The sequence below is a fragment of the Neofelis nebulosa genome, chromosome X (assembly GCF_028018385.1).
Source record: "Neofelis nebulosa isolate mNeoNeb1 chromosome X, mNeoNeb1.pri, whole genome shotgun sequence".
Classification (NCBI taxonomy): Eukaryota; Metazoa; Chordata; class Mammalia; order Carnivora; family Felidae; genus Neofelis; species Neofelis nebulosa.
In genome coordinates, this window is record NC_080800.1 from 31,481,135 (window position 1) to 31,507,832 (window position 26,698).

Sequence of the window (26,698 nt, forward strand, 5' to 3'; positions counted from 1 at the left end):
GCTTCTGCTTAAAATTATTGGTGATTGTTATGCTGAGTGTCATATAAACAGGGTATATTGTACTGTTTTGTGCACTATACTGTATGCTTGAGAATTTCTGTGAAAAATGACTTATTGTAAATGTATTTAAAATGTACCTTAAAAATCAAATACTCAAGTGAAAATGCTATCTTTTAGCAAAGTGTAAATTACAAAGGAGTTCATTAGAAACTGAGTATTTTATCAACAAATACAAACTGAAACTAGTCTAAAGACATCCTGAAAACAAAAAGCATAGAAAAATGACAAGAATTAGGAAAAATGCACAGAGATAATATTCAGTGAAAATATGATCACTTGCATATGTAACTTCATATGACCTCAGAAAGTCAGCAGCTTTCGAAATCATTCATCACAGTCCTTTCCATGCATAAATTAAGTATTCAGAATACAATTTATGTAAAAAAATAAATCTGACTGGTGAAGAAAAGGAATAGATAGTGTGATGTTTCTGAGACAGCCCACCACCTGCCCTCCTCCCTGCCTGTATTACACTCCAATTATCCCATTTCCCATTAAGGGTAGGACATGACTCAATCCAAGCTCTGCAAGGGTTTCAGTAAGAAATCTTATAAAGAGTTTGCTGGGATATGACATTTTCTAAGAAGCATTAATAAAAGAGAAAGAAGCCATGAGGAGAACTCCATGAATGAAGACAGAAGAATGTGGAAACATGCAAATGTACATTAAAGGATGAATGGATAAAAATATATATGATGGAATATTATTCAGCCGTGAGAAAGGAAGATATCTTGTCATTTGTAAAAACATGGATGGAACTTGAGCACATTATCCTAAGTGAGATAAGTGAGAAAGACAAAAACTATATGACACCACTTCTATGTAGAATCTAAAAGGGTCAAACCAGTAAAAAACAGAGTAAAATGGTGGTTACCAAGGGATGGGGGAAGGAGAGGTAACACTGATATTGAATAAGGGTATAAAGTTGCAACCGGGAATAAATAAGACATAGAAATCTAATGCACAATATAATGCAGACACCAAAATACCCTTCTTATGCAATGTAACCAGTAACACGAGAACAGCATTTTCCGACATGTAAATATACCAAATTAATGCACAGTACACATTTAGTTTCCACAATGTTATGTATTTCAAATTTATTCAATAAAAAATATTTTTAAAAAGTTTTTGAGTGACGTCAGAGGAGACAAACAGCAAAGAATAAAGGGAGGTCACACACATGGGCCGGTGCCATATTTGAGCTCTAAATATCCACCATCTGTGGCATTTCCTCAGTTCCTCTCAATGTCTCTAAGAAAGTAAGGACATCGTCATGAGAGGAATCAGTGGGGAACAAGAGAGGACTGATTCCAGGGCTGACACAAGTCAACAGGAAGACAACGTGACCCGTAGGGACGTACAACAATCTCCACTGTGAAACAGCTCTGTGCACAGAGCCCCGTCCCTGCTGTTGGCCACGCCTCCCATGCCCCTCCACGCCCCTCTAGGCCCTCCCCCCCTACGCCCAGCCCCACAGGCGTAACCGGATGTCCCACCCCCTGACTTCCTCCCACAGATCTTTCGGCTGTGCGGGATTCCATCTTAGGCCGGTGGAACCAAGTCAGCCGCCGAAAGAGTCCCGGTTGCGCCTTGGCAGCAAGTAAGATTCCAAATGAGGACTGAGGGGACCTCCTGCCACAGAAATGAGGGGACCCATTAGATGAGAGCCCCAGTCCAACTCAGGGAGGCGCCAGACCAGTCAGGCTGATCTACCATGCACTTCCATTTTGGATCTGTTTGAGGTGAAAGCTTTCTGTGGGGGGGCTAAGAGTCCCCTGACTTACTGCTAGTCCAGAAGAGGCTCCCGAGTGAGTGCTGAGGGGACCACTCACCCCAGACAGCGGCGGGCTCACCGAGCCTCAGCCAGTCTGTCAGCCCTGACAGACTTCGGGCAGGGGCGATGGGAACTGTGGCTGACTTCTGCCTCCAGAGTCTGAGGGAGGTGAGAGCTTAGTCTGAGATAGTTGGTGTCACGTCGGCAAAGGCAGGAGTCCCGGCGAGGACCCCGCGTGAGTTCTCATGCTTCCACTGATCCTGGGTAGCGGTTGTGGCACGGCGTCAAGCCTGTGTTGTCAGCTCTTGATGCCGGTGGATGGGGTGGCTCTTCACTTCCTTTCTGGGTGTCTCAGACTTGTGGGGCCTCGATTGGAAGGTGGAGCGTCAGGTGATAGATGGCAGCGGGTATAACACCAAGCGGTATTCAGGTTGCCTAGCGCATGTGAGGATTGTGGGCTCGACCAACTGATGGCGGAGGAGCTCCACGGAGCCCTTCCCCTGTTGTCAGCCCTGAGAGGCGCAGGGAAGGGATGGTGGGCGGAGGCGACTTTTCCTTTCCTCCTCTGGGGCTCAGGAGGTTAAAAGATTTGTTAAGTCAGCAGGAGTTCCAGGCCCTGGCAGAGGTCATTGAGCCATATTTCAAGGGCAAACTCGCCACATACGAGTGTAGTTGCACAGATCACTGGGAACCCTTGGGAGATTCTGAGCAGTGATAGCCAGAGGAGACACCCAATCACTCCTCCATGGCGTTCACTGAAATATGAGGGCTTTTATTGTCAATGGGTTAAAGTGAGTTTCCTGAAAGAGGTTTGAGGGGCCTGCCCACCACAGAACATACTGGTCCCAGAGTGTCTAGCCCCTACTGTGAATACTGGTAAGCCTGGCTATGGTGACTAGATGAGACTTTTCATGCTTTCTCACTTGTCTAAGGGAGAACAGGCCTTTGGGGAGCAAGAGTGGCATTAGGAATCAGACGTGTTCTGTCTGAGGCCCAACCATTAGCCACAGTAAAGACCTTGAGTGAGGGCTGAGAGAACTACCCATCCCAGAAGACTGGAACCTATCATAACCCTACTTAGTTCCCGTGACAGCCCTGGGAAGTTCTGGGCAGAGCGCTCATGCTGAGACATTCCCTCATTTCCTGGGTAGTGAACTGAGGGTGATGAAAGTTCATCCGGGGAAGTGATATCAGATCCCGGGCCCTACCAGTAGTCGAAGAAAGCACCCCAAGTGAGACTGATGGAGACACCCACTTCAGAACAGACTGATAGCTACAGAACTGTGTCCCTTTGTCACACCTGCAAAATTGGATGTGATGGGCCCCTAATTCCTCCCAGGGCAAGAGTCTTATACACTGTCAAGATTCAAGATATAGATCGTGATTGAGCAAACACTTGACCATCCACTTGAATGCAGAGGGGACCCCATGATATCTGCCCTACGCCTATACTTGTTTCCTGAAAAGCCCCAGACAAAAATGGTCAGAAATCTCTTTTTTTTAAGTTTATTTTATTTATTTTGAGAGAGCACAAGAGGGGCAGAGAGAGAGGGGGAGAGAGAGAGAGAAAGAGAGAGAGAGAGAGAGAGAGAGAGAGAGAGAGAGAGAGAATCCCAAGCAGGCTCCTCACTGCAAGCATGGAGCCTGATGTGGGGCTTGAACCCACAAACCGTGAGATCATGACCTGAGCCGAAATCGAGAGTCAGATGCTTAACTGACTGAGCCACCCAGGCGCCCCTGTCAGAATTCTTAGCACTACAGGTTATACACTGTGGTCCTAGGGAGGTGGCAGTCTTGGTCTGCAGGGGCGGGTTCAGATTAGCAGTGGATAGAGTGACCAGACAATGCAGGAATTTGTATAGAAACTCACAGTAAAGAGCGAAAACAATCCAGCCCAGAACATAGGATCACTGAGGAGCCCCCATACCTTTATTGGATCAGGGTAACTGGGCAAGTATCCCATGCTAAATTGTGTATTCTCTTCCTTCCTGGGCATTTCAGGCGGTTGAGGTCCTTGGCCTACGTGCCCACGTTACACGAGGTCCGCAAAGGAAGGATCCCAGGGCTTGCCAACAGTCACAGCAAGCATCCTGAATGAGGTCCAAAGGGCTTACTCACCTGAGAACAGAGGGACCCCTAGAATGCCTAGCTCCTCCTATTACTCCAGGAAAAACCCAATAAAGGTGGATACATGGCATCCTCCCTAAACTTCTTGGGGTGACTCAGGAAAATAAAGCACTCTTGTATCATGAGTGATTAACATCACTTGGCAGACTGGTCCTGCCTGAGGCCCTACCAGTAGCCAAGGCAAGTACTTTGAGTGCATACTGAGGAACTGCTGACCACAAGAGAATGGGGAAGACAAGCCTAGCCTGGCCCTGTTCAGTGCTGAGAGGCTATGGGCAAGGCTCTATGGTAGTCGTGACCACTAATTACCTCTTCCCCATCTTGAGGTGAAGCCTTTGGTCTCAGGGGGCAGTGCTAGTTCAGGAAATGAAGAGATCCCAGGATTTGCCTGGATTCAAAGCAGGGCAACGGAGTGAAAACTGGGGGGGGTGGGGGTGGGGGTGGGGGGGAGGTGGGCACTGACACCAGTACAAATAGCATCCACAGAATCTAGCTCCTGTTGTCAGCCCTGGGAAACCCCAGGTAGGCTTTCTGGAGGAGGTACCTCCAGGGTTCCTGGTCTTAGGAGATGTGACTTTGGTCTTAGGGGCACAACCTCATAGTAGCATGGGGAGATGAGCCAAGCCCTGTTGAATGCCAAGGTAATGAACTTGAGTGAGGATTGATGGGAGCACCCTCAGAACAGAAATGTCTCTGTAGAGCCAACCACACCTGCCTAGTGTGATCCCTGAGAATTCTCAGCCTGGGTTTACTAGCAGCATCCTCCGGAGCATTAAGACTTCCTCCTTCATGCCCTTCTGGGACACAGCGACCAGGAGTCAGGAAACCTGTGAGGCCCTATAGCAGTGTTGTCAGGAGAAGTCCATTGGAGACAGCTCTTAATCAGTGCCACCCCAGTTGAGTTTAGCAGCTGAGGCTACTCACATCTGCCTTCTTCCTCTTAGGTGGCGATTCCCCATTGCCTACCTTTTTGTCCACACTCCTGCCTACTGCCATCCACAAGAGATATCATGCCTCTGGCCCAGAAGAGTCCACAATACTCATGTGATCGATGCCTTCCAGCCCGCAGTGTGACCCAGGGCCTGGAGGATGCACACGACTCCAAGGCTCTGGAGGAGACCTGTCTCTCCTCCCATCCTCTAATGCCTGGCACTTCGAAGAAGGCTCCAGGTGCTGGTATACCCAGCAACCCTGAGAATCCTCAGAGTTTCTGCTCCTCTTCCATCGCCATCACAACCACCTCAACAAGTGAGCTGAATGAGGGCTCCGATAGCCAAGAAGAGGAGGATAGCACCTCAGGGGCTGGGCCAGATGCCAAGAATGTGCCCATAGATGCTCTAGATAAGATGGTGGCTTTGTCGGTGGATTTCATGCTGTTCAAGTATCTAAAGAAAGAGCTCATGACGAAGGCAGATATGAAGATCATCATCAAAGGGTATGAAGAGCACTTCGCTGAGGTCTTCCTGAAAGCCTCTGAGCGCATGGAGATGGTCTTCGGCCTTGATGTGAAGGAAGTGGATCCCATCAACCACTGCTATGCCTTCTTCATCAAATTGGGCCTCACCTATGATGGGGTGCTGCATGGTAAAGAGGGCATACCCAAGACGGGTGTCCTGGTACTTATCCTGGGTGTGATCTTCATGAAGGGCAACAGTGCCACTGAAAAGGAAGTCTGGGAAGTTCTGAAGTTGACGGGGATATATCCCGAGAGGAAGCACTCCCTCTTTGGGGACCCCAGGAAGCTCATCACCCAAGATTTCGTGAAGGGAAAGTACCTGGAATACCGCCAGGTGGCCAACAGTGATCCCGCACAATTTGAATTCCTCTGGGGCTCAAGAGCCCACGCTGAAACCACCAAGATGAAAGTCCTGGAGTTTCTGGCCAAGGTTCATGGGACTGACCCGAGTTCTTTCCCATCTCAGTATGAGGAGGCTTTGCAAGAAGAAGAAGAGAGAACCCGAGCCAGAATGTCAGCCATGGCTATCTCTACTTCTGTGGCCACTACAAGTTTCTAGTGCCAAGTCCAGTCACTTCTCTTGCCCCTAGTGAAGCCTGAGGCAGGTTCTTCACTTTGTCTTTGAGAAGGTCAGTTAGTGTTCATAGAATTTAGGTCTGTGATGAGGTGAAAGCAATAGTTTATATGCCTATGTGTTCCTATATTGTGTAACTTGAAAATTATTTTTTAAACTTATGCATTTGTTTAAATAGTGTTTCTTTTGATATAGATTCAATTAGTTAAAATCTCCAAGTTTACGAAAGTATAGATCACAAATTTAGTGCTATGTTGAGGTTTAATATAGTGTGAGTTTTGTTATTTTATTAAACTAATTGTGAAACCATCTTAAATAATTACTTGGAAAAGATAACTTGGAACTGCAGTAGGTATTTACTGCAAATCTGAGAGTGATCAGTTTTAAGGTGGTTGAGTTCAATAAATGGAAAAAAAAATTGTCAATCTGTGGCCCCCTTTTGCCTTTTATATTTTTTTATAAAATTAGATTATATATTCTTTAATATGCTGAACTTGTTTATGGATATATAAAAATAAATGTCAATAAATTAGACCCCCTGTTTGTTTCTTTTATTCCCCAAACCTTAACTGAACATTTGCTTTTGGAAATCACTATGGTGGTCTTGGAGATTCTAGCATTAACAAGACCTACGACCTGCCCTTTTAATTTTTATCTATAGGATCAGCAGTCCTGTAATTATGGTGGGATATCTTCTCATATCTAAGGGGCAAGTAAAAGAAGGAGTTAGTATGTGAGTGGAGGTGTTCCATTTGAGACTGTAAAATGTTAGTGCCCTGGAGAAAGTAAATTTGGGGATTGGGGAACCTGGAATTCCTATAGTGAGTGTTAATTTTTAACTTAAATTTGGATGTAGGCAAGCTGAGCCTGCAGGGGGTGGTGATCAGATATTAGAGCTTCAGATAGTTTGTCACTGAATTGAGACTCACAAACCCTGATTGCAAAACTGTTCTTTTATTTACTTTGGGTAATGGTTAAAAAAGACATAAATCTCCATTGGGGCAGGAATACAAGTTGTTCTGTGATATTGTTCCTGTGCCATTGAACATAATTCACAAATGAAGTTTTTAAACACTTTTTTAAATGTTTATTTATTTGGGGGGGGGGTGGTGTGTGGGATGGGGAGTGGCAGAGAGAAAGGGAGAGAATGAAACCCAAGTAAGCTCCATGCTGTCAGTGCAGAGCCTGACACAGAGCCTTTATGATCTCATAAACCTCAAGATCATGACCTGAGCTAAACCAAGAGCTGGACTCTCAAATGAGTGAGCCACCCAAACACCCCCACAAACTAATTTTTATACACATAGTCTTCGAAGAGTTTTGAGAGATAACTGATACTTCATTGAGGTAAGATACCAGGAAACCATTGGGTTGGCTTTTGTTGCCCTGGCCTGGGAGAGCCTGAGACTACTCCATTTAAGGCATACTTTAAATAAGTTATTTTCAGTGTGATTTTGCATAGTCTAAGAAATGCTTATATTTTTATGACTGTGAAATTAATGAGAATAGGAGTGATTTGAATGGAACAGAAGCTAGGGAGGCAAGTACTTGGTCCTTGTCACAAATTCTAGGAATTTTGAGTTGCATCCAGATGGAGAAGAAATTCTCTATTATTAAAGAACACAACATCAGAGGGGATATATTTACTGAGGTTTACTTGCTAAGTAGCATTTTGGGTGATCTGATATTCCATGCCCTGTAGTACTTCATGTTTTTTGAAACAAACTAGATTTTTAAAAAATCACTTAGGTGAGGTTGATGGGATCTGTGGTTAAAATAATTGCAGTAATAACTGTCATTGATTAAAGACCTAAGTTATGTCAGACACTATAACAGGTGCCTTACATATATATTGAATTTTTTCAGACAGTTCCATATGACAAGGCTTATCAGACTCTTCAGATGAAGAACCTAAGATTTACAATGCTTGGGAATGTGCCCAAGTGCACAGGTCTGGTATGTGACAGAACTGAGGCTAGAGTTGTGGTCTGAGTTCTTCTGGAGCCCACTTGCTTCCACTCCTCCTGCCTGAGGCTCATACTCTATCTCTAGATTTATTTCTCTTCTCACTATTCCATATTGCCTCTTAGGATAAAAAGGACTTTGAATCTCAAGTACTAAACACACATGTCAAGTACAAAGGTGAAAAATGATAATCAAATGCAATTTGGGAATTGTCTGTAGGCTTCACTTACCTAGGGTCCTGCTGCCCTTAACCCCAGGGTTTGTTCAGATCTGGCTGCCCAGGGGCTAGAATTTTTGTCCAGTTCCACCTTGTTTGTGTGTAGGGGTTCAGAATATGTCACCCCAGAATATGCCACTGGGGCATATTGGTTATTTTCAATTAAAGGTACCTGAGAAACAGCCGGTGCAGGAGGGACATTGCAACTCCCCTTTATCCCCCTAAAAGAAGGAGAGAAATCTCCCATGTGAAAGATGCCCTCCCTGTACCAGGAGGATAGAAGGCATCTTTATCACCAGAGATAGGGAATTGGGAGCCAAGAAGGCTATATAAATAAATCTTGTTAATTCTTCACCATTTACTTCCCCTAGCCCGAACCCCTCTGCCCTATCAATTCTTCACAGAATTAGTGTTTGTCTAAAAGCTTCCTGCTTTGGTTTCCTCTTTTAGTCTCACATCTTTGTAGGGCTCCCATACATACCTATGTATGTAATTAAATTTGGTTTTTCTTCTTTTAATCTCTTTTTATTACAGGAGGCTTCTTAGTCAAGTACCTGGAGGGTAAAAGATAAATTATTTTTCCTCTCCTGCATGTGCATGACAATGCCCTTCTCCTCGGTGTTCTCCAGTGTATTCTTTTATCCAAATTTGAACCTAAATCTGTTGACCAGATCTTCATTGCATCCTCCTCTGACATTGACATCCTGGTTCCAGTTGAATAGCCCAGAATCATTTGCCCTTTCCCTGACTTAGCAATATCCCATTCCAGTAAAAGATAATTTTGACAATAATATTTAGACCTGGTCATCACTACTGGGTGTCTTTATCACATTCTCAAAATGATTTCCAAATGATCCAGTGAGTATACTCTGATTTGACAAAGAAGCTACCAGTTTGGGTACTATATCTCTAAGAGATAGGATTTTGACGTTTGTGGTAGAATTTTAATGGGATTTTTAATTTAAAAACAAGAAAAAAATCCTCCCACTTCTTCAATGAGAGTACATTTTAGGTTAAATTTGAATATAGAGCAAGATGAGGCAGAGGGGACTGAGGGAGCTACTGGACACAAACCAATGAGTGAGCTTCACTTGGTTAAAAACCAAAACCTTTCCTGTAAGTGTTAGATGAGGAAAGAACATTGAAATAACTAAGTAAGCAAACATCTGCAGTGTCTCAGTTTCTGTAAATTCTGGAGTCCTTCTAAGAAGTACAATATGGTTCTTTGGAATTATCTTTGGATAATAGATGATAGATAGTTAGAATCTTGGTTTTCAATGCACATAATTGCATTTGTGCAGATATCCAGGCATTTTCAGTCAGGTGATAGCAGAGAATGGAAAGGTAAAGTTTTGTCAATGCACCAAGAGTAAGGAGAAAATTCTCAGTGTACTGTGATCATAGTGGTTATTGAAAAGGACTGTGCATAATGGTGCTTTTGAGTCAAGTATGACCAACACTTCCTGCAAAGATATACAAGGTCCTTTTGAAAAATATATCTGACTCTGTATTGGAAAACACCTGTTACAAAGTAAGATCTCACAAAGTTGGAGAATCCCAAAAACATTTTGCCTCCTCGGGAACTCCACCAGAAAATGAAGAAGGTTATGGATGTAACAAATTCTAGTGGCCACTCTCTACTAGGCCCCTACTGTGTAAGAGTTTATGGGAGAGACTACAAGTGCTCATCAACAACTTGTCTTCCACTCTTTCCTGGGTACATGGGAAGACTACCGTGCCAAGTTCACTTGCACAAAGTTCACAAAGCATCTTGTGACGAGCCCTTGCCAATGAAATATGAACAAAAATGATGTTTGTCACAGGCCAACGTATTTGAGAGCCAGTATGCCACCATAATGTCTTCCATCCATTCAGCAGCAAACATGGGGACTACATGCTGAGATGTGGAAGTACAAGATGGTAGCAGCCTAGATCTCTGTTACCTGGTAACCAAGATTCCCTGCCAAATCAAAATTAGATTTTATGTGCATAAGGTAGACACTCTTGTTATGCTAAGCCATTTAGTTTTCAGGTATTGTCACTTCCATCAGCTAGCATAAGCTTTATCTAACTCATACACAGCTACTATTTCTGTTGTTAGGCCTATTTAAATATTTTAATGACAAAGCTGATAGTGCACATATTCTTGGTGCAAAAATGTTAAAAATACAGACAAATCACAATCTTTACCCTTACAATAGTCTTTCATAATTCAGCCACATTCTCAGAGATAGCCACGATGAATCTAGTATGTTATTTTACAGCTAATTGTAGGCTTTCTCATACATAGCTCTGTTATAAAATTATTTGTGATTTTAAAATATAATGGGTCATTATATACATATTATACTGCCATAAGTCTTTCACACTTAATATGAATGCATGATCTTTCCATGACAATACATATGAATGTATTTCACTTTTATAACTGCTCCCATAGTATGCATGTGCCATAATTAATTTAATCATCTTCTGACAGGCACATAATTTTTTCTCATTTCTTGCTATGACTTATAAAACTGAAATATTTTGAACATGGCTTATTGGACTAAAGTATATTGTTCTGAGAGAAGATGAAAATTAGGTTAAAGGGGAGAGTGTATGGAGATTGTAGGTTTTTATAAATATTGCCAAAATTTCATCCCCAAATACTGTACCAATTCATATTCTCACAAATTAATGCATGTTAATGGCATAAACACTCACAGATTTATTATTTTATAAGCTAAAGGTACTCAATTTGAGAAGGAAGGATTTAATCAAAATGACCAGTTGACAGGGAATGGGACCAGACAAGACACGTTTAATGAGGGATGAAGATCCAGAGAAAGAGCAATGCCCAGGGTCCATGAGAGAGACTACATGTAAATCCAAGTCCAGACAGCCTAGAGCAGGCTGGTAGTCAAAATTCTGAAACCAGAGTTCAGTGTACGATGGAGAAAGGACCAGAAGGAGAGATAGTGGGGAATCTGTGTGGAGTCCAGGACAACTCTCATGAATAGGCTTGGGACATCCCTGAATCACCACTAACAGATGGAAATTATATGGTTATCTGAGTGGGGAGATTACTGGATGGAAGGACAAGAGATAACTGCCATTCTGTTGAATTCCTGAAGATACTGTTAGACCAAATATAGCTGTCTCTACTGCATCATCCAGTAATGTTACTGGAGGATGTTACTAGTGGATTTTGGGAAAGCTACATGTCTTAACTCTTCTGGTGGTCCACTGAACCTTTGCCCATGTATCGGGCCTGGGATCTGTGTATGGTGGGTCCTCTCCACTGAGGTCTAGGCTACATGAATGTTAGTGTGTAGTGATAGACAGCTGAGACAGGAAAGAAGTACCAATGAGTAGTGGAAGGCAGCATGCAAGTACAATGAGAAGGAAATTTAAAGGGGGTACCCTAGTACTAATTTCCTCAGTTGCTCTTCAGGTAAAAGCCTGGCTGTGGACATGTGTCCTAAAATAATCCAGATGGTGTCCCCATCACAGACTGATTCTCATGTTTCCTGAGTTTGTGGCATCCACCAGAGAGTGGGTATCTTCAGACTTTGATCACTGGCCTATGTTACCAACAGATACTGGCTCAGGGAGAGGGTTAACCTGAGGTGCAGAGATTTGCAGGTTGGATTCAGGACCTGTGGTGATTGTACTCTTGCCTTCTGAATCAACTTGGTGATGGGAATGTAAAGAGTCCAATGCAGGGGGCGCTTGAGTGGCTCAGTCAGTTGAGTGCCTAACTTCGGCTCAGGTCATGATCTCGCTGCTTGTGGGGTCAAGCCCCATGTCGGGCTCTGTGCTGACAGCTCAGAGCCTGGAGCCTGCTTCAGATTCTGTGTCTCCCTCTCTCTCTGCCCCTACCCTGCTTACGCTCTGTCTCTCTCTCTCTCTCTCAAAATAATTAAAAACATTAAATAAATTTTAAAAAATTAAAAAAAAAAAAAGAGTCCAATGCAGGAAGCATCACATACCATCCTGTTGTGAGCATTCCCAACTCCAAGACAGTGTTTGAGCCTGCACCCACCACAGGTTGCTCAAATAACTATATATACCATTTATAATGGGGGCAGGATTTTTTCTTTTAATTAATTAATTTCTAATGTTCATTATGATACCAGATTTTAATTTTAATTCTCATATTTATCTGTAACATGATTTAAGTTGCTGTTTTCCATTCTTAGGAAGGAAATTAAAAAAAGAAAAAAAACTCAGTTGTTTAAGCATCCAACTCTTCATTTTGTCTCAGGTCATTATCTTGGGGTTTGTGAGTTGGAGCTCTGCATCAGGCTCTGTGCTGACAGTGTGGAGCCTGCTTGGGATTCTCTCTCTCTCTCTCTCTCTCTCTCTCTCTCTCTCTCTCTCTCTCACTCTCTCTCTCTCTCTCTCTCTCTCAAAATAAATAAATAAACTTAAAAAAAACCATAGTAGGCTCAACATGAATCATTATTAGTTGATAGCCCTGGAACTCCCATAACGAGCCCTGAGACCTTAAGGAAGTCATTTGGTCTAATTATGTCTACTAACACAAAGACAATGAACACATCTGTTCCACAAAACTTTAGTATTTCATGGAGTAGTGGTGAGAGGTAGATAGGGAGAAAGGAAACTGTTCAAAATAAGGAGGAAAAAAAAAATGTGGTCTCCATTCCTCTTTTGCAATGAAAGACATTTTTATTTTAACTACTGGGCTTCCGTGTAAATTTTGTTTTAAAAAGGAAAAAATCAGCTTTTAGAAAACCACTATGAAAACCACTGAACAATATGATAACTATTTTTTTTTCTGGGGCCAACATTTTATATTTCCACTAGTAATACATATGTACAGAAATACTTTTTCAATTATAATAGCTACTTTTTGACATTTTTCTGTATCCTAGAGATTTGGTTGAAAGTGCTGGTAAATAATGACATTCTATGACTTAGGTACTGTCATTTTATGATGTTGGTTCACAGGGCAAACTGTACCCAACACTTCAGTTAGCAATTTCCAAAAAGGTTATTTTTTAAATGGAATTTAAAGTCAAAAGGTGTTGTAATTGATGCTCTATATGACATTTATTTTCAATTTTTAAATTTTCTTTCAAAGAAACTTCATCTGTATTTGTGAAAAATAAAAGCCATGTCTGTATACTCTCGTATATTATCTTTTTTTTTTATTTTTCTCTCTTTAACTTTTAAGAAGTGTTTATATTCGTTCCAGTTAGTGAACATACAGTGTTATATCAGTTTCAGGTGTACTATATAGTGATTCAACATGTCCATACACCACCCGGTGCTTTCATCTGTAGTCTTAAAGCCCAAACATTATTTCTAGTAAAAAGATAAATGGGGAAAGAAAGCATGTTTCCACCTAAATATGCTTTAATTTGATTTTTAACATCACAGCTAAAATTTAAGATTAAATATTAGCTAACATTAGTATTAAATGTTTTAATGATAAAAAGAAATGCAAATATGTAGATAGCAATAAAGAACTTGTAATAAATTAACTGTAATAATACTTAATTTCTTAATCTTTTTGTTAATGTTTATTTATTTGTTGTGAGGGAGGTGCAGAGAGAAAGGGAGAGAGAGAATCCTGAGCAGGCTCTGTGCTGTCAGTGCTGAGCCCAGCATGGGGCTCGATCTCACAAATTGTGAGATCATGAACTGAGCCTAAATCGAGAGTCCATTGCTTAACCAGCTGAGCCTCCATTTGCCTCCTTAATTTCCTAATATGATCAGTCTTCTCCAGTCCCTCACAAGTTTAAGAATACTTCTAATTCTTCTGAAGAATTGCTTCAAATCAAAAGCCCTCTGCAATGTAACTGCAGCTCTAGGCCAGTTAGCCTGTGGACCCAAAGTCCTTAACTAGTATAGCATTTAACAAATTATCCTAGGAAATGCTGCTGAAAAAAAATTTCTAATAAATATTATATCTTTTCCTCCAACTAAAATGGGAAAAAATTCCATATAAGAAAATACATCTTAATGTTTGCTAGCAAAAAATCAGAAGGTGGTTGCTCTTTTCCTAAACTAAGCCCTTTTTAGATAGGAATGTGGTTTTTTTTTCCAGTTTATAACTTAAAACTTGTAAACCATCAACACCACCTCACAGAGGCTACACAATTATTTTTGAAGACAGTGACAATTACAAATAAAAGATCATCAGAAAAAATATTGACAAGTTTTGCAACAAAGGTGTAAAATTATTTTCCTCCCTATAAAATATGAGTAAATATACAATATAGTCTTAAGGAAAGGAATAAACATGAATTGGACTAGTATGGTAAATTAATTACTACACAGAATAAATTAATTACTACACAGAATTACTACACAGAAAAAGGCTATATCAGCCCTTTCTGTCCTGAGAAAGCAGTATGAAGAGACCTATAAATCTGGTTGATGATTTTACAAAAACTAGTGAAGGGACAGTCTTAGATAAGCAATTTTAAAATTACGCTAGAAAATATTTCATAAGTGTTATTAAGGTACACATGGTTGGAAGAAAATTGAGATCAATGTTCCTTGATAAGAGATTTTCCCACCAAAGAAGACACCTATAATTGTGAGTCACAAATTGTACTTTCAATTTCTCCTGTGAATTGAAAAGTATATTTCTACACAGCAGCTCCAGCACATACAAAAAACTTTAGTGGTAGGGCACCTGGGTGGCTCAGTTGGTAAAGCCTCTGACTTCTGCTCAGGTCATGATCTCGTGGTAGGTGAGTTTGCGCCCCGCATAGGGTTCTCTGCTGTCAGTGCAAAGTCCACTTTGGATCCTCTGTCTCCCTCTCTCTCTGCCCTTCCTCTGCTTGCACGCATGTTCTCTCTCGCGCGCTCAAAAATAAAATAAAATAAAATATTTTTAAAAATCTTCAGTGGTTAATTAACCCAGTTTAAGAGCACTTCCATTATTATTTCCCTTTTATATCATCAGCTGAATCTATCTAATTGGATATATAAACTGCTCCCCAAAGGAGAATTCAGATCACATGTTTCCACTTAGGGTGCCAGTCCTCTAGTGCATAAAATGGATCTTGAGTGGTCTTGAAGGATGGAACTTTTAAAACTGCTGAACTTAGATCCTCCGTTTCTGCAAACCCATCCATTTCATGCATGAAAATGAAAGAATGGTTACTTCATTGCAGGTGGTGATTCTTATTAAGTGAAACATTTTCTTTTATTATGTCTTTTCTTTTATTGTGGGAAGAACATTTAACATGAGATTCTACCCTCTTGACAGACATTGCAAGCATAATACCATATTGTTATTTATAGGCAACATGTTGTACAGCAGATCTTTAGAACTTATTCATCTAACATAAATGAAACTTTATACCGGTTGGATGTTGGATATGTGCATTTCCTTGAATGTAGTGGTGGTATCACAGGTGTTTGCATTTGTCAAAACTCATCAAATTATAAACACTAACTACGTGCAACTCTTTGTATATCAATTATATCTTAGTAAAGCTTTTTTAAAATAATAAAAAAAATTTTTTTTTCATACTTCCAAACCTTTCACCTACAGGGAACAACATATAGGTACTTACAGTGAATTTGGGCTTATAAAAAAAAATCTAAATCTAAAATCTGAAAAAAAAAAAATGTGTCTTGGGGCCTAGAAGTAGCTACACCTGTATCAGCATGGAGGTGGGAAAGTGAAATGAAAAGGTTTCCCCTTCTTGGGAAGTATATAGGGAAACTTCCATAAATGGAGACAAAAAGCATGAGCATCAGGATGAGATTTGGGTCACAGGTATGAGTGGCCTAATTTCAAAAAATAAATAAATAAATAAACCAATAGCATATACAGATTAGTTAAAATATATTAAAAGAGCTGAAACATTGCATTACTTTAAAAAGTCACTAATTGGCAATGTCATGAAATATAGACACAGCAAACAGTATATTTAGATGAATCACAAGACCTTAGCCTCAGTGTTAAAAGATAAATCAGAGTGGTTAAAATATAAATAAGGAGTATTCTAAAAATAACACTGACCTCAAAGTCTCAAAGACCCCATAAAAGCTCGTCAGATGTCAGAAAGAATATTGTACACTATAAATAATGATTAAAGTGACTAAGACATCATCTCTGCTTTAAAGAAATATGTAATTAAATAAAAGACAATGACAAGTAGACAAACTACTGTATCGTTAGGTAAAAGATGACAAGGGTATTGAAGCAAAAGCCGAAGGGAGGAAGTGGCCTTTCAGAGGGTCACTGAAGAAAGCTAGCATTTTGAGTAATCTCTATGCCCAATGTGGGGCTCGAACTCACAACCTCGAGGTCAAAAGTCACATGCTCCACCAACTGAGACAGGGACCCAGAATAATAATGCTAGCATTTTGAAATGGTTGTGTTTGGAGCAAAGGAAAAGGTCTCTTCTATCAAAAAGGGAATGCAGGATAAGGCAAAGAGATAGTATTTGTTCATGGAAGAAGTACCATTTGGCTCATGAGAAAGAAACAAGGAGACAAGTGGGTGGTTTGGATGCCCGCACAGGGGACTTTGTGGACAAGAGATGACAGGAGAAGGACAACAATTCAGGTAGATTAGACAGGAGAGTCTGAGGAAAGTAATTTTGTCATCAAAGATATTATAATAATGCAGGAGAGATAACTAAACTGATAAGATAAATTATAAAGGGGATTGTATTTGAGATAAAATTCAAAAAATACAGAGGAATAACATCAGAAACAATAAATAACCAGAATGTAAGTTGCAGTCAAAAAGAGTGCCAGCTTCGGAAAAAGGAGGTGCGCTTTCTATCAGTTTATAAGGAGCCTAGGATCTCCTAGGAAAGGGTGGAGCTAGTGGAGGATGATTATTTATAGCAAAGAAGCTTTGCAATTGATGTGAAACAGGGATTCAAAGACATAACACTTCATCAACTCTGTCATTGTCAATGTACAGGGAACTCTGCGCTTCCATGAAATGAAGATCTGTTACATCTTAATGACATAGTCAAGTTACCAGTTGAAAATAATCTAGGCCTGGCCTTGGAAACACAAATGGTGCAAGAGCTGAGGAGATCTAAAATGTCATGTCATATGTAATTTTCTAATCCAAACTTCAACTACAACAACCTACACAATTTTCTAAATGTGTATCACTTGTGCATGTTCTATATTCTAGCCATGCCATTTCCTCCTAGCAAACATCTTGTCTCTCCACTTCTGATCCAAGTCTAATACATCCCTTAAGAACCCAAATAATTCCTGCCTCATCAAAAAGTCTTTGGCTGATAAATTTAGATTATATTGATCTCTTCCCTTATCTTAATTCTACTCTCCTGCAAGTCTCCCAGTCAGTTTGTATATACTTCAAAGGCAAATTATTTTTATGTCACCAAATTCCCCCAAAAGAACAAAAGGTTCAAAAATAGTGAGCATAAATATGGAAAATTTTTGATAATTACTCTTAGCGACTTGATGTGAAAGGCCAAGTAGAATTCTAACAAAGAGGCCCAAAGACAAGAACATATGCTACTACTATAGAGATTGACACACATATACTTAATTAAACAAAAATGGAAAACTTTCATTTTACTACTAAAATAGAAAATGATAGGGGCGCCTGGGTGGCTGAGTCCGTTAAGCACCCGACTTCCGTTTACGGCATGATCTCGCGGTTAGTAGGTTTGAGCCCTGCGATGGGCTGACAGATGTGCTGACAACTCAGAGCGTAGAGGCTACTTCGGATTCTGTGCCTCCCTTTCTCTGCCACTCACCTGCTTGCACTCTCTCTCTCTCTCTCTCTCTCAAAAATAAATATTAAAAAATTAAAAAAAAAAAAAGAAAATGATAATACATCTATACGAATGCCATTGTGCTTTTAAAATTTATTCTTAGAGTATGAGCAATGCTAATAAAGTACTCAACCTTCGTTCTCTTGGCTTATGAAATCCTGACCTCCTATAAGGACTACTTTCTAATTAAGCACACGTGGGTGCATATACACTTCTACATATTTTTAGAAATGCAGTAGATTTATATGAATCCATATTTTAGTTTCCACTCTGTAATAATATCCCATGAAAATTTTTTTTCAATTCATACATTAAAAATGTATGAACAAAGCAATAATACAAAGGAGTAAAGTAACAAAGATTATTCATAAAATGGTTCTAGAATCCACGCTATAAAGGCACTCAATTGTATATGGCCATATGAAATACAGTTTCATGAAGAACTTCATTAATAACTTGGCAATTATGCAGCGTTGTTCAGGATTGTTCAGTCATGTACACACACAGAGAAAATGGGAATAAAACTCACCACTGTGCTTTTTAATAATCACTTTTATTAATTTCATCCTGAATGCTCACATAACATGTTCTGGATCAGACACAGACTTACTCATTTAAAACACAAATTTACCTGGGGCACTTGGGTGGCTCAGTCAATTGAGCATCCAACTTTGGCTCAGGTCACAATCTCACAGTTCGTGAGTTCAAGCCCCACATGGGGCTCATTGTGGTCAGTGCAGAGCCCACTTCAGATCCTCTGTTCCTTTCTCTCTCTGTCCCTCCCCCATTCATGCTCTCTCTCTTTCAAAAATAAATAAACATTTTGAAAAAAATAAAATACAAATTCATTTAAATGCAAATAATAACCATGTTCTCTGTCACACCCTGATTCTTACTCCTGGGGTCACCTGCTGAAAGCCAGGTCAAATGTCCTATACTTGCAAACTTTGAAGTTATTATAATCAGTGATGAATGGAGAAAAAAATGGATTTTTTTCTGCTTATTTACAGGAGCAAGAGGCAGCTACCTTTTCTCCCCTTCTTGCAATGATAGAGAAAAACCTTTGCTTTATGGAGATGGAATGGGAAAAAAAAAACCCGAGTTCTCACTCTTACCTTTAGATACAAATACACCTTTCCCAGTGCCAGACAAGCCCTGATGTTCCAGGACTCTCGAACCTAGAGATGTCTCCAAAGTCTCGTTTTCTGTTGACATGCAAATATACACCTCTTGATTTAGCTAAATTTCTCTGGACTTATAACTTCCCAAGGCTTGTTCTTATGCTAGGATCCCAAATGTAAGCAACATTTTTTTCATGAATCTCCAGCTCTGGCAGGAATACATTTTCTCTACCCCTTATACTTACAGTATATCACATTAAAAGCCATTAGTACTCATGGGATATGCAAACTTAACAATATAGTGTAAAAAATGTGGATGAAAACGATGTGTCCTCAAAGGAGACATATAAATATTGAAATAAACTATGGCCAACACATCTGGGGGTCAAACTGGGACATGAAGAATCCTCTACGCAAAGCAGCAGTCGGGGAGCAAAGTGAGGTGGGTTCTAATGGTCTGATCCTGGTGTATATATAAAATATTATTCTCACAATGGCCAGTACAGCCTTACCTCCACCAACAATGTTACTGTCCTCTCTGGAGAGGGAGTGAGAAACACAAACACACAAACAAGTAAATAAAAACCTCAAAGGTAAGATTTTGAATTACTAAAATTCAGGTTTCATGGAGATATATTGAAACCCAGGAAACACTTTTTTTTTTTTTTTAGCAATGATACTTAACTGAAATGTAGCTTTTTGCCAAAGATACCTTTTCCCCCACACCTCTCCTGAGTACAGACAAAGATAAATACTGTATGTATGGTCTCACTTATAGGTGAAATCTAAAAATAAACTCTTAGAGAGCAGAAATGGTGGTGGCCAGGGGCTGGGAGGTGGGGGAAATAGGAAGATGTTGGTCAAAGGGAACAAACTTGCAGTTGTAAGATGAAGTTCTGCAGATCTAATATATAGCATGGTGACTACAGTTCACAATACTGTTATACACTTAAAAAATTGCTAAGAGATTGGATCTTCAGTGATCTCACCATACACACAATTGTACTTACATTGTGATATATGGGTTAACTAGCCTCATTATGGTATCATTTCACAATATATACATGTATCAAATCATTATGCTGTACACTTTAAACTTACACCATGTTATATGTCAATTATATCTCAGTAAAGCTGGAAAAAAGAAAATAAAAGAAAAAGAAATCTAGGTTTCCATCCATCCACTCATCCATTTGTATATAAGCAGAGGAACAGCCTATAATGCTGTTCACTCAGTATTAAAAGTTGATGAATCATGCATGGTGAGATTTTTCACATCCTTTTTTTTTTTTTTTTTTTTTTTTACTTTTCTGCCATCTTTGAATTGTAAATATTGAGTATGCATTATATTTTCAGAGTTATTCATCCAATTTTTAAAATTGCCCCCCAAATTTTGTTCCAAATGAAACAGAAGAGTAGTTGCAAGACCTTACATAATTAGCTGCTATATAGTGAAGACAATAATTGCTAGAGGAGATCAAGGGAGGAAGAGATCATTTTGGGCTGTCTTGATGGGCATATAATTTTACCAATATTAAAACAAATATTTAGGCCTAGGTACATATGGGGGATTAATGAAAAATAAATAATAAGTATATCACATTACAAGTATTAAAGATATAAGCTATGTAATTTATTGTATACATAAATTATCTTATAAAGCAACCAGGAAATTACTATTTAATTTTACCTCTAATCATATATTTGTTTGAGTCAGTGTTTTGCAACCCTCACTGTGCATCATAATCATCTGGGCAGCTTTAAAAAACTGTAAATGCTGAAGATGCGCCTTACCAATCTCAGTTGGTTGGGAATAGGTCCCAAGGCATCTATAATTATTTAATCTCTCCAGATGATTTTTATATGCACCCAGGTTTGAAAAAACACTTCTGTGGCCACAACGGGAAGAGACTTTGTGAGAACTCCAGAGGTCTAAGTTAAAGAAGTCTAACGTTAATATTACAAAGAAGCAGTAACCCACATAAAAATCATGGGCTCTGTAGTCGAACTGCCTGAATGTAAACCCAGGTATACTTTTTATCAATTGTACGTTTCCAGGAAAGTCGCTTAAACTCTTTGTGCTTCATTTTCTCCATATGTTTAATAATAGTAGTGATAATATTTAATCATGTTGTTTGTTGTACGGACTAAATGAAACAAATATATGTCACATGCTTAGTCCTTTCCTGGCATTCAACAAATGCGGGTTATTGTTATATTATTAATCATGGGTTTGTCAAATATTCAATCAAAGTTAGGGCAAATTATATTGTTAAACAACGAAAGTTTAACTGAGTAATTTAAAAGATTAAATTGGCATTATTGACCAATCTGTGAATAAGGCAGCATCTCAAGTAGCAGATAGAAATGAGCTCCGGGGCGCCTGGGTGGCGCAGTCGGTTAAGCGTCCGACTTCAGCCAGGTCACGATCTCGCGGTCCGTGAGTTTGAGCCCCGCGTCAGGCTCTGGGCTGATGGCTCGGAGCCTGGAGCCTGTTTCCGATTCTGTGTCTCCCTCTCTCTCTGCCCCTCCCCTGTTCATGCTCTGTCTCTCTCTGTCCCAAAAATAAATAAAAAACGTTGAAAAAAAAATTAAAAAAAAAAAAAAAAAAAGAAATGAGCTCCATCAAGCTGTAGAAAAGGAAAGGTTTTTAAAGGTATCCAGGGAGATGGGGGTGAGGGGAGGGAGGAAATTATTAGCAAAGAATGCATTGTTTTAGGCAAGGTCGGTCTCCTAAGGGGAACGGAAAAGGTCTATCAATAAATTTCCTAGTGCTGATATGATCAGGAAATTCCATGTTGACTGGTAAGGAATACATTCCTGGGAGGGGGGGTTGAAACAGTCAAGTTCAGGTATTAAGTCATGGTTTGCTTACGGGGCTCATAACATAAGTGACTCCATTTTGAGCCTGTGGTTTTTCTTTTTAACAATATCAAAGAACAGAATATAAGTGAAATCTCTGTGTCATTTTGTCTTATCCAGACATGTTTTCCTTACATAATACTGTAGAATAGCTCTTGTTCTTTTGTAAATAGCCCTGAGTCTACTCCCCATCAAAGAACTCAAGGACATTTGGGATTTGTTAAAGCATTTTGAGTAAAAGCTAAATATTGTAAGAATACCTATAGGGTGCCTAATGCCTGAGATTGATGGAAGAAACCCACAATTTTGCAGGCTAGAATACGATATATAATAAAACCAAAACAAATATATAAGAACTCAACAAAAGATACATTTCTACACAAAAACTGATTATCCTGGAATGTGGTGGTTGGTTGTCTGCCTCATTCCCTGTTTTCTGTTTGCAATGGATACTACAAGCAATGAAACCTCTATCATGATTTAAAAAGTACCACTGTTCTTAGAAGCTTAATTATTTTGGAGAGAAGCACTATGACATTTAAATTCTATTATATGTACTTGCATTGTTCTGAGTTGGATATTATGTTCTATTTTTATACCTATTTGTGCAAAAGTTTTAAGCCGTTTTCACTTCATAATATATTTTAAAATATTTTTAGTAATAAGTCGCTACCCATTCCACTATTTGTTTATTCTCAATGTTGTCTTGTTTTCACAACCTGCTTTTCCAAGTCAAATTTAAAATTATTTTACCAGCTTCCATAAAACTCCTATTGGTATCAAATTTCATAAATTTTACAAATTAACTTGGAGCCAATTGACATTTACACATTTGAGTTTACCCACAATGAAATATTTTATGTATTTCCACTTATTTAGGCTTTCTTTTATACCAATATGAAAGTTATTTTGTTTGCTTTCGTCATGTAGTATTGGTCCATATCTTATTAAGCTTATTCTAGTTATTTTTATATGCTTTTGCTATTGAAGTAGAAATTTTTTTGTTTATTGCTGGCATATAGGAGAGCTATTGATTTTTACCAGTTTATTTAACAAATGGCAATATCGCTAAGCTGTCTTCTGAGTTCTAATGGTTTTCAGTGACTAATTCTGGGTTTCCTAGGTGGATGAGCAAATAATTCACAAGCCATTATCATTTTGATTTATATTTTCCCTTATTTATGCACATTAGTTCTTAAATTTTAAGATATCTTAATATCTTAACATTATTAAAAGTGTTTTTAATATTTTGCTATTTTAAAATATTAAAATATAGCCTCTGGATGAGCACTGGATATTGTATGGAAACCAACTTGACGTTAAAATATATTTAATATATGAAAAAATATATAGCCTTTTAAAGGTTTCTTTATATAACCACACTTGTAAATTTGATATAGAGGTCACTGTACTTCAAATTATGGGTGGAAGAAAAACATAAAATTGATACTTTTCCATATATGGTTTATATAATACAATATCAACTTCCAATCATAGAGTAGGTATACTGCAGGTCCTAAATAAAAATTAATGAGATTGAATTATATTGCTGTTATTTCTGAGGTAAAAAGAGGGCTCTGTTTTCCCCTAGTAATGACTAAAAGACTTGCTTGCAGGACAATGACCAGTGCTGCTACTTACAGTGGTGTGTTGAATCATTTGTAAATAAGTTTTTAGAATTTAAAAACCAGAAAATGTAGAAAGGGTCGGAATTCACCCCAGACAAAAATGAGTTGGTAGCAGTGAGTCACACATAGAGAGTTGGGACACCAAGGCTTTTCTTTCTAGAAGCAGCTTTATTCGTGCCAGCACGGGCTCAACCCCAAAAGATCCAAAAGACTGAGCCCCGAGCGCAGCAGGGGATTGCCTTTTGTACAATTTTTGCTCCTTTGTCTCCCATATGTGGCAAGATACAGTCTGAATGGGTGGTCTATGTTACAGAGTCATGAGGGATGTTGTGCAAGGGCACATAGCCAGGTTGCCTTCCCTTGTCTTGAGGTTTTCACCACATTCCTTAGGGAGGGGCTCTACCAAAAGCTAGGCAACACTAGCCAATGATGTCTCCCCTAATCTTTCTTTGTTGCCATGGTCACATACTGAATGGGTTATACTCATCAGAGTAAAATCAGAAAACAATTTTTTCTTTCCATTGCCCTTTCAAACCCATTCTGTGTGCTGGTTCTTTCTGTGTCTTTTGGTAAAACTTCAGAAAGTCCTATAAAAGTTTTTGGTAGCTCCTAAATAATAGAATGTCCTTCAAGCACTTTCGGTTCCTGGAAAATCTAACTTCAGTAATTAAATATCCACTTTAGTGTAATAAACACATAAACCTGATCTTATCCAATGGAAATATTTCCCATTCAATGGAAATATTTCTCCTCCTCTGGCTCAGATCTGTCTCAATCCCTAAGGCCTGCAATCTAGCAGGAGGTCCCCTTTATCTTTCACTCCCTTTTATTCCCCCCTTCATCCCACTCCACCTCAACCCCACTCCCTACTAGAGACACTGACTCTAGCTCTCCAGAGTCAGAAGAATAAAGAGAAAGAAGAGACAAAAAACAACAACAACAAAAACCAAAAATCATTTCTTGAGTAGTCTAGAGAGAATTCCAGGGTTATCCACAATGGCTGTTGTGTAGTGTTAAGTTTGCTTGCCTATGGGAGTTCTGTGGATTCCTCACATACACCCATTAGAAACTTCCAGTTATATTTTTCAAAGTATGGGCGATGCGTTTTCTCCTCCTGCTCTCTTAGTCCTTCAACCCATAACTCCTGCACATTTCATGGTCTATGTTATACCGACTTTCCAATGGGGACCCCTTGCTTCTTCAGGCAGTTCTCTTGGGAGGGATCCAAACAGCATTACACCTGTTTTCTCTGACATTTTCCACATATGAAAACCCACTCAGGCATCCCGGCACTACCGTCACTGGAATGCTGTTGCCTTTCAAAGCAACCTTCCTACTCTCCCTTTACTAAATCCTTTCAGACCTTCTAGTTATTTTTTCTAATACCAGTATTTATGATCCCCAGGTCCTGAGGACTATCTCAGGTAAACTTCCCTATGTGGTCTCTTAGAGTCCCTTCTCCCATTTGGGTTAGGGTGAAATGGATGCATCCTCTCCCTCCCCCCGTGGGAGATGTACACAAACAACAACACATGGATAACTCTCAAAGCAAAGTCACCCCCACTCATCAGCTACAACCTTTGTTACCTTTAGGATATGTGGCACAATTGCTTGGTTCTTGACCTTTACGTCCTCAAACAAAACTTGGAAAGCATCCCATTCAGTATTTGGCTACATCCCCTATTCTGTCCATAGGGGAAGAGTTAAGATTGAAGCTATAATTACTGGCAAAATTTAATGTTGGTCATTTCATCTTAATGAATAATGCTGATAATGTTTTTTTAGTAATAATAGAACCCCTCATCTATTTTATTTTAAAAACTTTCTTTTTTAGAGCACTTTTAGGTTACTGGAAAAATTAAGGGGAAAGCACAGAAATTTCCCATGTATCTCCTGCCCCGTAATTTATTTAAAATTTTTTAGTATTTATTAATGTAGTCATTTGTTATTGCTTACACATCCTAATGATTCAGGCAGATGAAGTCATACTTAGAATCCTTGATTCATTGTACTTGGTTGTAACAGGTAGGTATGCATGTAAGAGTGAGAATGGCATCTGGTGATTGGTCTATTTTACAGCCTCCATTTTCTAGGAGCACGATTATTGCCTTGTTGATCAGTGCTTATTGAATGCCCCTAGTCTACTGGAGATGGTTTGCCTTTCTTTTCCGACATTCATTTTGTTTCCTTGGCACTTCTCTGAATTTATTGCTGAGCTTCACACTAATCACACCATCTACCTATTGACTGATGGTCACACTACTGAAATACAAGTGTAAACCTAATGCAACAATGTCAGATTACCCTATTGTCCACATGCATTTCAATCTTGCAACATCAATGATAAATACTTAATGCCGAAATTTAAGGAAATAATTTGTAGCCTCTGAAAGAAACACACACTTCTTTGTAAATAATGATTCCTTCCTGATTCCATGAAGTTGAAAATTAGACACACTGAAAGAACTCTGTGCATACAGATTTAAGACTTCAGCACCACGTTAATTTTAAGAATACATAAAATGACTAAAAGGCCACCACAATGTCCCAAACATTTATCGAATATTCTTTTTTTAAAAATGTTTATTAATTTTTGAGAGAGAGAGAGAGAGAGAGCACGAGCAGGGGAGGGGTAGAGAGAGAGGAAACACAGAATCCGAAGCAGGCTCCAGGCTCTGAGCTGTCAGCACAGAGCCCGACATGGGGCTCAAACTCATGAACTGTGAGACCATGACCCCAGCCGAAGTCGGATGTTTAACTGAGCCTCCCAGGTGTCCACAAATATTCTTTACCTTCTCAAACTATTACAAAATGAGCACTTACATTTCATTCAGAAAGTGAAGGGAATCTTTAGATGGTACATAAAATTAGACATAAATGTTACCAAATATACTGAAAGCTCTGCTCCTCTAAAGGCATCTTTCATTCGTAAGAACTGCATTTCTGATTTCATCAAAGATGTCTAAACAGGCATAAGGTAAATGGTAATGTTTTATTCTGTAGAACAGTAGCTCTTGGAACAGACAGTTCAAAATGCCCCAATTGCCAGATTTTGTGAAGAGTGTAGCCAAGTGGAAATATTTAGTTCTGTTAGAAATTCCGCTTGATGTTACCAAATGATCTGTTGTTGCTCTCAGAACCACTAGGCGATTATATGATGACAAAATT

General features: G+C 39.3%; 1 protein-coding gene and 1 long non-coding RNA gene across 3 annotated transcripts; both read left to right on the top strand.

Annotated features, from left to right (window-relative positions):
• Positions 1-1,561: 1,561 nt before the first annotated feature.
• Positions 1,562-6,528, top strand: LOC131502196 (melanoma-associated antigen B16-like). The gene is made up of 2 exons (XM_058712801.1): positions 1,562-1,663; positions 4,909-6,528. The coding sequence occupies exon 2, from the start codon at positions 4,975-4,977 to the stop codon at positions 5,977-5,979; it is 1,005 nt and encodes a 334-aa protein (XP_058568784.1). The 5' UTR covers positions 1,562-1,663; positions 4,909-4,974; the 3' UTR covers positions 5,980-6,528.
• A 624-nt stretch (positions 6,529-7,152) lies between these two features.
• On the top strand, positions 7,153-19,267 carry LOC131502677 (uncharacterized). 2 transcript variants are annotated; one of them, XR_009257112.1, is made up of 3 exons: positions 7,153-7,341; positions 7,861-7,950; positions 18,930-19,267. It is a non-coding gene; the product is annotated as an uncharacterized LOC131502677 (long non-coding RNA). The 2 variants fall into 2 exon arrangements; XR_009257111.1 differs by lacking the exon at positions 18,930-19,267 and adding an exon at positions 8,711-8,932.
• Positions 19,268-26,698: the final 7,431 nt, after the last annotated feature.

Coding starts and splice junctions, on each gene's coding strand:
- LOC131502196 (XM_058712801.1), top strand. CDS start 4,975: ATGCCTCTGGCCCAGAAGAGTCCACAATACTCATGTGATCGATGCCTT.